This window comes from Xyrauchen texanus, chromosome 47 (assembly GCF_025860055.1).
Source record: "Xyrauchen texanus isolate HMW12.3.18 chromosome 47, RBS_HiC_50CHRs, whole genome shotgun sequence".
In the NCBI taxonomy this organism is placed as follows: domain Eukaryota; kingdom Metazoa; phylum Chordata; class Actinopteri; order Cypriniformes; family Catostomidae; genus Xyrauchen; species Xyrauchen texanus.
This window is the reverse complement of record NC_068322.1, coordinates 5,734,721-5,747,106: the sequence shown is the minus strand read 5'-3', so window position 1 is coordinate 5,747,106 and position 12,386 is coordinate 5,734,721. Positions and strand designations below refer to the sequence as shown.

General features: G+C 39.6%; 1 protein-coding gene across 1 annotated transcript; it reads left to right on the top strand.

The window, feature by feature from the left end:
• Nucleotides 1-6,324: 6,324 nt before the first annotated feature.
• Nucleotides 6,325-10,639, top strand: LOC127639159 (probable G protein-coupled receptor 85). The gene is made up of 2 exons (XM_052121037.1): nucleotides 6,325-6,461; nucleotides 7,634-10,639. Exon 2 carries the CDS (start codon nucleotides 7,800-7,802, stop codon nucleotides 8,934-8,936), a length of 1,137 nt encoding a protein of 378 aa, XP_051976997.1. The 5' UTR covers nucleotides 6,325-6,461; nucleotides 7,634-7,799; the 3' UTR covers nucleotides 8,937-10,639.
• The last annotated feature ends 1,747 nt before the right edge of the window (nucleotides 10,640-12,386 follow it).

The window sequence follows — 12,386 nt, the reverse complement described above, 5'->3', positions numbered from 1 at the left end:
GAAGCTACGTCACAGGCTCCATAAAGGCACTTGCTTTCACGCCATCGAGCCAGATTTTCTGCAAAAGGGTAGAGACTACGCAGCTTCTAGAGAGTATGGCCAACTACGTTCCCCTCAGGGAACCAAGGTTATGCAAGTTAACGAGACGTTCCCTTTTGAATAAAATGAGGATGCCATGCTCCTCTTAGAATGGGCTTGAATACCCGAAAGCAAAGGTAAACCACAGGTTTCAAAAACACTCGAAATTGCATCAATAAGTCTTTGATTGGACAATGAAACACCTCTGTTGTGGACACCAAAGCACACAAACAACTGTTCTGACTTAGTACTGGCTACTACGGCAAACATAAACTTGCAGCGCCCAAACTAGGCAAAGCAGGGGCGAGGCCAGAAATCTCCAAATGAGTGGACCTTGGTGAAACCGGGTGGACCTCTTTTCTTTGCCTAATTTAATTAATATAATGAAGTGTGCCCCTTTCCTAATACTTAGTTGCATGTACAGTAACAATTATTTTTTTTTAACAATTATTAAAAATGTACCTTAATAGGTAATATTGATTCAACTGAAATTGGGTTGTCTCTGCATTGTGTTGAATAAAGCACTCGATTGACACCATCTCATGCCTTTGGTGGATTTTATTCTGTTTAAACACATTGAAAAGCAGTGGTGAGTCCCAATAATCATGCTCACGCATGTTCCACCACAACAACTCTCTCGGCTGGCGCAAATTTGAATCTTTATTTATGAACGTAACAGGACAGGAATACAATAATTGCACAGATTATTTAAAATATAAAGTCTGTACCTGTTTAAACAGATTGAAAATTGGTGGTCAGTCCCAATAATCATGCATGTTATATAATGAGGATGAACATTAAATCAAACATACCTACACATAAATACATGTTGATGTTAACCGGCAAAAAAATAAGGCAAAATTAATTAAAATATTTTTCCAGGGAGCACTCACCCACCACAACCACTCTCTTGGCTGGCACGAATCTTAATAACCCAACCGGACCAGTTCGTTACACAGCACCAGCAAATGGGTTGAGAGTGCAGCTTAAAGGGTCACACACAAAATTAAGTAAAGCAAGTGGAAGTACCTTTCTGACCCGGTTACACAATGACAAATGAAATGGCCATATAAATAAACAATAATAATAAATATTGCAATAAACATTATTATAAGACACTTTTCAGTCCTCCTGCTTTTCACAGGTGTTGAACAAACACCGAAGTACTAAAAAGAATGTAAATTAATGAGAGCTTTGAACCACTGTTAAGTCCGTTAAGTGCATCTTTCAAAGTTTTTCAGAGACAAAGGGACATTGAATAAATTATATTAATATATTTTGATAATGGAAAGCCATTGCACACGGTTTAGAGGTCTAAAGATACAGTAAATCTAAATTTACATAACACAAACAGTATAATGTTTTATTGGCATTATTTGAAAATCATAACTATGATAGCAATAGAAAGAATATCTTAAATTTCTTTAGACATATGTGAATAAAGTGACCCTGCAGTTTTAAACTTAATATATAGCCGCAAGCGGCAATCATCAGGGTCCAAGCACATGGGAAGAAATAACCAAAATAATCAGAATTGACAGAAATGATCCAGTGGATGCCAAATTACACAAATTGACTATTAAAAAAAGCTGTTGAACGCTGATGGGGGCCATGTTTTTCAAAATATGCAACTGTCCTCATAGACCTTGAAGACACCTTGGACAAATAAACTGTTCCATAGTTAAAGCCATTTTTGTTTTTAACCATTATAGCTCCACCAAGTGGCAGAGGTGTGCAATATTTACGTGTGTCCTCAGAATGAATTTGGAGATAATATCTCAATCTGTTCAAGAGTTATATCCATTTTAGTAAAAGTGGCAACACCCATTATGAATGTTTTGGCATACCACTTGACAATAAATTACAATTCCTTTGATAATGTTTCATTTTGGGACTGCAGAGAATGTTTTTGCACTGGTTTGGTTCCAATCGGGCAAACGGCCTATGTCTAGTTAAAAAATAGTTTACAGCATGGTCTGAATAGCGCGTTTCTTTTTTAAAAACAGCCGTATGCAACATTTACATGCATGTAAAATGCAATAGTGCCTCAAGGTGGCCTTTTGTCAAATTTTGCACAGACCTCTTGTGCCAAGACACCGATCGGCCTTATAAAAAAGCTGCTGAAAGCTGATTGGTCGAAGGAAGTCATGTGTTTAATTATATGCAACTGTACTCAGACCTTGATGGAATCTTGGACAAAGACAGTGCATGAAAAATATCAAGTCTATCGGACCAACGGTTCAGTAGTTAGATCCATTTTTAAATGTTATAGCGCCACCAAGAGGCAAAGGTGTGCAATATGTTTTGTGTGACCTCAGCATGAGCCCATACATAGTTTTACCAAATTTGGTGATAATACCTCAATCTGTTCAGCCCAACCCCACAGCTACCCACTCAAAACAGCTAAATAAAGGCTTTGGGGACATTCTGGGGTCCCCTCTTGGCCAGGATGAGGTGGGCGTCCCACGGCCGGTGTCGCTGCTGGAGTACCATGCAGCAGCAAGCTCTGGAACTCCCGCCGTCCTCCGCCTGAGCTTTCAGGAGTGCCTTGAAACATTGCTACTATTCTGATAAAAGCTCCAGGAGGACCTGATGTTGGGTCTGGTGGATGCCAACGAGGGTTTTGATGATGTCCGCCAACAGCGAGGACTCCATGACGACGTATCTCCTTCAATCCTGGGTTTCGGCACCAGTGCAATGAGGTTCAAGGAATAAGGAAGCAGAAGATGGCGATTCCAATTTAGGGATGCCACTTATTAGTAACAACAAATACATTTGCTTAAATGCAGAAAGGTGTAGCTTCAGATAATTAACTAATAATTAAGTTATTTAATGAAAACTAGCAGCAGCCAACAAAACCTGCTTCTCAGTTGGGCTCTCTCACCCAACTGCAGCTGTCTCCTCTCCTTAAAAGCCCCAATTACTCCTCACTGAAACGCAAGACAGATGTTAAGCACAGGTGAAAATCATTCACCACTCATCTCCCCACCTCACGACCTGAATTTGGTGTGTAAGATAAGGGAGATATACAAAATGTGCAGTGTTGGTGGTGCCTCCAGGAACAGGGTTAGGAACCACTGCACTGGTCCATTGTGAACAACTTAATAACTGGGGATTATGCTATTAGCACATATGTAGCTCTTTTTTGTTATTCCATAACCTCAAACCATCAGAATTCAGTCAAGCAGTTTACTCAAATCATACCCTCCATGTTAAATTGTGCCCTGATTCATTTAATTTCAATCATCACAGTGTGAAATGTGCACTGGAAATGTTTTAATGCACTGTAAGATCTTCTGCTATGAAAATGGATGTCTATGAAATGATGTCTAATAATGAAAATAAAGTGATTAATGCATACATTTAAAGTATATTGTCATATTATTCCTGATTTTATGTATCAGAGGTTTCCTTGCTGGAAATGTTCTTGTCAGGCCCATTTGCTTTAGATATCATTTGGCTTTATAAACACAGACGTTAAGCTATTAATGAGTTATTGGGTTTACCTACCTGGGTTTTATCACAGATGTATAGTATAACTACTTCCACAAAAGTGTGAGCTCTCAGTCTTCTATCAGCTGTATGGACAATTTATCTTGGTTCTAGATCCACAATAATGGTTTCACATTAAGCATTCATGAATAATCTGTTATACTTTTATGTGAATTTCCTGTCCCAATTACTATTTTCAAGGCTCTCCCCATAAGAGCCATTCAGAATGTCTGTTTCCAAAGTAACTTATAATGCAATTCAATTTAAAATCCAGTCAAAAGCTAATTACCATATTACACAACCATGTGATGGATTGCAAAGATTTTTCTTGGCCTGAGTTAGTTAATAGAAATATTAAATTTCCGACCTAATACTGAGAAGACTAATGTCTTTGATGTATTTTTAAAATAACTGCAACTCAGTTAATCTGAAACTCAAACTCAGTGTTTCATACTTCATAATTGTTTGAATCTTTGAACCGTAAAAAACATTAACTCAGTCTACTGTGTTTCAACTCTTACAATGTCTGTAAAAAAACACATTAAAAGACACGTGATGATGGTTTTGTGTGTGTGTGTGTGTGTGTGTGTGTGTGTGTGTGTGTGTGTGTGTGTGTGTGTGTGTGTGTGTGTGTGTGTGTGACCAAAGAAATTACCAATCATCCATGCACCTGTTGTTACACAGAAAATGCAGTATGGAGTTGCGAAATTAGGAATTCTACTATTGCAAAGACTTAGTCTCGTAAATATGCATTAGTCCTTGTAAACGTGCCGGTTGCCGTCCAATTGCGAAAAACTAGGTCATAAATATTGCTTACATGATACTGACGTAGCGTCATGATCTTCCAATGGCTCGTCGTAGCTTATGAATATTACTTACCAGATCTTCCGCATAGTAGGATTCGTAAAATCAGGAAATGCAGCGAGATCATATGATGTGTCGTCATAACTGGTGCGCTTCCCTCTCTACAGCCGACCGACAACATGGCTTCCAATGACCAAAATACCTACCCGATGCTTATTACTTTCCTCTTGATGCTTGTCCGGACCGCTGAGGCGTTTGACGGAGGCGATGCGTCGGCTTTTCTGCTGGGCGCGATCGTGACGCTCGTGGGCTTCTGCGCGTGCCTGGGCTGGTACGCGCGCAGACGAAACGACCAGTTTTGATGACCAAGGGCCCATCCGGCAGTGTTCCTGAATGCATATTGACTGTCATGCATTTGCACTGAAAATCACAATCCAATCTCCTTTGGAAATGCATGGAGAGTATGGACCTACATCCATGGTGCAATAGGAAGTACCTGTCTACCTGTCAGCCCCCGTATGCCATTTGGGAAGCTTCTGCAACATTATCAACGTTATTCAAAGTACAGTAGTTTGTTACTGCATCAGAACAAGACCCACAGAACATGCACAAGGTCTTTGAAACATTGCTATAGACTTGGACATTTTGTGCTTGATGTTGGTCTTCTGTTATGTTATAATCACTCCATGACTTCTGATAATCTTCATTATCAACATTGTTCAGTGAAGTCACTCCTGAAATTGTTGAAAGGCTGATGCCTCATCTGTCACTTGCTAATAAGACATTTTATGTAAATGCCACTTTGTTGCAAATGGAGTTGATGCTGCAGCTTTTATAGGTTCAATGTAATAAACATTATGATCTTTATGTACCTGATGTGTCCGAGACATTAGATGTAAAGATTTTGAATGCATCATGTTAGAAGTTACATGCATAATATCATATTTGCTGATTAGACAAGTAGGCAAAAAAAGTATAGCTCTTGTATGCAGATTATATGTAGATGCAGGTGTCTATGCAGATTCCACTTGGTTTATAATATTATCTAATGCAATTACATTCATTGATTATAAAATTCAGAATGCGCATCTAAATACTTTAAAGGCCTATGTGTGTCCAGAGCAGTACAACAGATCTAGAGAACTGCCCATACAGAAATGTGACATGTATATAAATGTCTATTTAATATAGTTGTGGCAATATGCACAAATTAAATTTCCACAAGTATTTGGGAAAATATATGCTACATGTATGAAACTGCCATTTTGTAGTATTTTAAATATGTGTTGCATATATGTACAAGTATGTAACTTTTTTAATATAATTGAAAACAATAAATGAACATATATTTGATATATGTTTGCATATATTGCCATATATCATATTTCTGTATGAGCTCCTATTGAGAGCAATGATGTGAACAATAGACATTAGGAGGTGTTAATTATATACAGTATGATGAGTAAGTGTATAATAAGTTGACCCATATGTAACATAATGTAGGCTACTTCCTCCTTCCATTAGAGTACAATGAATAAAGAATGCAAATTAATAAATACAAATGTTGCACACCAGAAGAGTCAAGTGTTAGATGATAGATAGATAGATAGATAGATAGATAGATAGATAGATAGATAGATAGATAGATAGATAGAGAGATAGGACAGACAATTACACCACATATGCATGATTTAGTCCACAATATTCACACCATACAGAGATATTACACAACACAGACACATATAGCTACACAGAAGAAGAAACTGCTACTCAGATACAATGTACATGTATCATTCTTCATGTGATGATGCATAAGACACTAGTTCACACAGATGAAGGGCAAAACGGATCCGTGATTCTGCTGCACCCATCAGTGCAGATGATGTTGCCTCTCTTGCTGCAACAAGAGACTCGAGACGCGGCTGGGATCACAAATAGCACCAGTGCGCATGCGCCGTCCGCACCGTTTACTGTATAATCACAGTGTGGGGAAAAAGAGCAGGCAACAAAACTAAACCTTTTTTTACGGCAAAGTGACGGCTACCATGTAAATAACCGCCAGGGAAACAAAGGGGGTATATCAACAGGTATGCTTTTAATTGATTTTTCGTTCCGTGGTGTCTATTGCACTCGTTATTTGCATGCATGTATTTTGAGGAATTGCTGTGCCTATAATGGACGCGCATCTTGGCCAGAGCCATCCGAAAATCATTCCGTTATTTAAAAAATTATAATAATCTAATGAAAAACAGACTGTTTGTATGCTGAGATAGCATGCGATCACCCTTACGATCCTGTAAAAACTGCTTATTTTGATCCAACACACCGAAACATCATGCAATCATGGATAATTTAGTAAATATTGCAGGCAAAGGTTTATTGATTTATTGGCTAATATAGGGAAATGCACGCGGGAAATGCACGACGGATTCGGTTTATAGATGCAATCCGTTGTATGTTTATTTTGCATTTACCTACTCGAATTTGTCAGCACACAAATAGCTCATAATTATACATCTAGGTTATTAAAAATACATTCCGTCGTTTTAATCTAAAGCTGCTTTCTCTTCTTTTTTTCATATGACTTGCATTAAATTGTGTTAATCGCGCGACTGTTGATGCACACCGAACGCCACTGTTTAAAGCAAATTGGCTATACACTTTATATATGTGAGATATAACTCAATATTCCTTTTTACAGTCATATAATATGGTTTTGTGGATGCATGATATGTTTTCAAAAGTAGCATGATAAAATAAGTGAATGAACACGGGTAGATTGTGCAGGATCTTTGGGTGTGATCAACAGCTTTTCTTGCAGCATTTCGACATATGTGCCATTCGCTTTTACGCAATAAAAATAAATAGATTTCAAACCCTTTTCGATGACATCACAGATAAATTAATTTCCAGACAAATGCCTGGTTGTTCTTATGAAGCATCTTGTCGAGCGTTCTCTCGTTCTTTTCATTTATTTATTTTATTTTTTTGGAAAAGGGTAGTGTTTTGTTTTTTTGGCGCTATCATTTTAACCAGGATTTATATTTTTGTCTAATGCTGAATCCCTCTGCTGAATTAAGCTACTGCTCATGACTGCATACCGTTGCAGCTGCAATTTCATGTGCAATTAGCAAAAAGGAATTTCAGTGACAAAAGAATGGTTCTCTTGCAATGGCTCCACACTGAGCCAGCAATGCAACGGAAAGCACCTGGTTTGTTTTGTGTGAGCGAGTCCTAATGGGTGGATCGTGTTTTTCAGGGACCTTTTTAGGTGTGATGAGACAAAGGAACAAAGGATGCCTTAGAAGCGAGGCAACAGCTACGATCGAGCTGCTGGGACCTGCTTCAAAGCATACAGCAGATGGATCTATCGCTCCCCTCTCCATCCAGATCATGATACTTGGCTAAAGTTTTAAGATTTCTCTATGATCCCTTCTCCATCTATGGCGAACTATAGCCATGCAGGGGACCACAACAACATCTTGCAGAATGTCTCTCCGCTCGCCACGTTCCTTAAATTGACCTCCCTGGGCTTCATCATCGGCGTCGGCGTGGTCGGAAACCTCCTGATCTCCATACTGCTGGTCAAAGACAAGAGCCTCCATCGAGCGCCCTACTACTTCCTGCTGGACCTCTGTGCTTCGGACATCCTCCGCTCGGCCATCTGCTTCCCGTTTGTGTTCACATCTGTCAAAAATGGCTCGGCCTGGACGTACGGGACGCTGACTTGTAAAGTGATCGCCTTCCTGGGCGTGCTCTCCTGTTTCCACACTGCCTTCATGCTCTTCTGTGTTAGCGTCACACGATACCTGGCAATAGCCCACCATCGCTTTTACACCAAGCGGCTGACGTTCTGGACCTGCCTGGCAGTCATATGCATGGTATGGACGTTGTCGGTTGCCATGGCCTTTCCGCCTGTGCTGGACGTGGGTACCTACTCCTTCATCCGCGAGGAGGACCAGTGCACGTTCCAGCACCGCTCCTTCCGAGCCAATGACTCGTTGGGCTTCATGTTGCTCCTTGCACTCATCCTACTGGCCACCCAGCTCGTCTACCTCAAGCTCATATTTTTCGTTCATGACCGCCGCAAAATGAAGCCTGTCCAGTTCGTGCCCGCCGTCAGCCAGAACTGGACCTTCCACGGCCCGGGGGCAAGCGGCCAGGCGGCGGCGAACTGGCTGGCTGGGTTCGGTCGAGGCCCAACACCTCCTACCCTGCTGGGAATCCGGCAGAACAGCAATGCGGCGGGCCGCAGGCGTCTGCTGGTGCTGGACGAGTTTAAGACTGAAAAGAGGATAAGCAGGATGTTCTACATCATTACATTCTTCTTCCTGAGCCTGTGGGGACCCTACCTGGTCGCCTGTTACTGGAGGGTCTTCGCCAGGGGCCCGGTGATACCGGGAGGCTACCTGACGGCTGCCGTGTGGATGAGCTTCGCTCAGGCGGGAGTCAACCCCTTCATCTGCATCTTCTCCAACAGGGAGCTCAGAAGATGCTTCAGCACCACACTCCTTTACTGCAGAAAATCCAGGTTACCTAGGGAACCCTACTGTGTTATATGAAGGCTCTGTAGGTTTTTTGATGTGGTTTTTATTTGGATGCCCTGGTCAATCGGGGATGTGTTCTGTTGTACAGCTCTCTCTCTTTCTCTCTCTCCTTCACCTCCTCTTCCTCATCTTCTACCTTTTTGAGGCCTGTAGTTGAATCGTCAGCTTAAACCGTGGAGCTTGAATGGAATAAAATGATACACGGACAGAGGACACCTGTGTTTATGTTCTAGTAAACAACCAATGCGAAAGGCCATTTGAAACCCAATAAGCAAAAATAAATAAACAGATAAAAATCTAGAAAAATGAAAAAATGAAAGAAAAGAAAAAATGGATACATCAAGAAGGAACTGACATTTGCTTTGGATATTTCAAAGACTCAAGGGTGTAAAGAATACAAATAAACACTTACCTTACCTAAAGGAATCACTGGAATTGTTTGGTGTGTTTAAAGTTGCACTAAAGAGAAGACATGAAGATGCTTTTTTTTGCTGAGTTGCATTGCAAGGATGTCTTGTGTTTTCTCTAACTGAAATACGAATGCTTTAAATTGCAACAGACTTCTCTTTCACTGTAAGTAAACAAAACATGTGGGGTGACTTTACTCTGTTGGAATACACCTTCACGGGAGGATAAATTGGTTTAAATGTAAGTGATATCTTTTTTTCCTTCTATGGTGGGGTTGGGTGGGGCTCGGGTGGGGCGGGTCTAAAGGGGCGGTACTGTCGTGCGGGTTCCGGAATTGCAACTTAAATTATTTCCTGTAGTTTTTTGATCCATATGGTATGTCTCTGTTGTCTGGCAATGTTATTTTCTTATCTCATTTTTCTAAGTCTTATATGAAATGTTTGAATTTTAAAACTTGCTCTTGAGAACCGTGTACTTAAATTGACAGTGGAGAACCAGTTAAGCTAACTTCAGTTTGTCATATCCACGTACCCAAACGCTCACATTTTGTTACAGTATTGCTGATACCACTCCAGCTGTTCTTGCCTTAATGGTTCTGATGTTGTTTGTTCATTGTTATTCATTTGCAAGGCGAGGGTTTCTTAATCTACTCCTCTAAAATGTCCCATGTAGTCAAATAGGAAGGGTTTTCACATCAGGGTCAAGTGCATGTCCATCTTAAAAAGAATATCCACGATCACATTATCACTGATCATGCAACGAAAGCCCATTTCTTATCCTGTAATGTTTGCTACATGCCACTGAGTGCGCAGAGCACAGGGAGCATGTGTGTGTGGATGTATGTGTGAGTGCTTGTGTGCGTGCGTGTTTAGGCGAACAGCTGTCATGTCAAGACCAGAGCCTTAGTCTGAAATCTTGCACAATTTGTAAAAAATGTCCTAGGAAAAACAAAAAACATTGTATTTGAGGCACAGAGTCTTGTTTCTACTTTCCCTACATTTGCTCTCTACTAATTGTTTTGAACTCCTTACTTTTTTCTCTTGTGGCCATTTTAATATTTATTCTGTATTCTTTTTGTATATTCTGGGTAGATAGTGTGTAAGTTTGTGAGTCTTTCATTTTGAAGTCCCGAATGTGAGTACTGTTAAGTTAGGACTGCAATTGCTGAAAGTTAACTGTGTAATCTGCTTACATTTTTGAAAATAAAATTTTACATTTTGCAATGCCTGTTCTTTCTCGTCACTCCAAAACGTGGACCTATGTCCCTTTTGCGGCTGGTTTCGCTGCCCCAAAGCAAAATGAAAGCTCAGTTAGCAGGAAAACGTATAAATATTGACCAGGCAGCGTAACAAACTTATCTTTGCTATTAATGTTCATTTAGCATTGAACTTTGTTAATTAGTCTCCCGCTAATATGTTTCCCTGGTCTGTTTGTGTTTCTGTTTAATCACTGTTAAAAATGTCCCCTTGTCTCTCTTTTAATATTTCTCTCTGAAACAAGACTCGCTTTAGCAATTATGTGCTTTTTGCTCTGTCATTTTACCTCTTCATCCTCTCTGTTTTAGTTTTGGGTAATTGCAGGATATGTGGAGTTTGTTTTGATGCCAGTTTTTCCCTTGTGAGCTCTGTGTTCAAAGTGATTTATTATCTCTGCATTCTGCAATGCAATATTACAGAGATTTTCCTTTGTTAAATGGTACAATTTCAATGCATATTTCTAGCTGACCTGAAAAAAGGCTTTGAGCAGGCATGCATTTGCAGCAAAGTACACACTGTTATATTGTGAGGAGTGTCATTAATATTGCTGAGAAGTTCTTCATTTAACTGCACACTTGGTCTAAATCCGTTTACATTTCGTAGGCGACCTGCTATGCTTTCATTTGAGTCTATTAACACTAAATAGGATGCTAGTAAGAATACCCACAGGAAATAGAAATTGCAGATGAGATCTCTTTAACATCTACATTTTTCTTCTAGGCGTCAATGAGATTAAATGGAGACTTTTAATGAAGTCACCTGCTTCTCAGATTTTTCTCCTGAGAAAAAGGGTCACTCTATAGTTTCAGAAGAGATCTCAACCATGTCACAAACTGTGCTTTCCGAGATTTCCTTGATACAAAAGTCTGCAATCAAAAGATTTGAAGTCTCATAAAATTCCTCAAAGACTATGCTAATCACATTCATTTTATAGCTCTATACTCTTACTGTATGTCAACTATTGTTTCTTTTGTGTCTATTTATAGCTCTCCTAAGAAATGTTAGGACAGTGTTAATACGGAAATGAAACATAGACAGTTTGAGAACTCCATTAAACCTCCTGTGCTATGAAAGAGCAACCTCTGATCAGTTCCTCTGCAATAATATTTTCCTCTGGGTAAATCTTACCAAATATGTGAATTGTGAATTTTATTTATTTATTTATTTTAAAGTATTCATTCACACATATATTATTGATAAATATAATGTTTATTGAATATTAATCTTACTAGGGAAACTGCACTTCCAAAGAGCGCTGTGGAGATTCCAGCACTAGGCTTGGTAAAGTCATTGTGTGTGTGTGCGTGTGTGTGTGTGTGGGCGGGTTTGGGTGGTTTACAAGGACATTGTTTTAGGTTAAAAACTAGTAATTACAAGGGTATTATGCTATAAATGTGGTTTATGAGGACATTTCTAGTGTCTCCATAATTCGAATCGCTTAAAAAACATACTAAAATATGTTTTTTTGAAAATGTAAAAACAAATTCTGTGAGGGTTAGGTTTAGGGGTAGGCTTTGGGGATAGAATCTATAGTTCGTACAGTATAAAAAACATGTCTATGGAGAGTCCTTATAAGGATAGCCACACCAACGTGTGTGTGTGTGTGTGTGTGTGTGTGTGTGTGTGTGTGTGTGTGTGTTTAGTGGTTTCATTTGTAAAGGTCAAAAATGTCTTGCCTCATGGTGAGACTATATAATGTGAGGTATCAACTATGGTTATAGAACAGTATGTTTAGTGCTCAATTTTGGCATTTCCTGTCTCATTGATTCATCGTGAACTTACCATTTAGATTATATTTGTA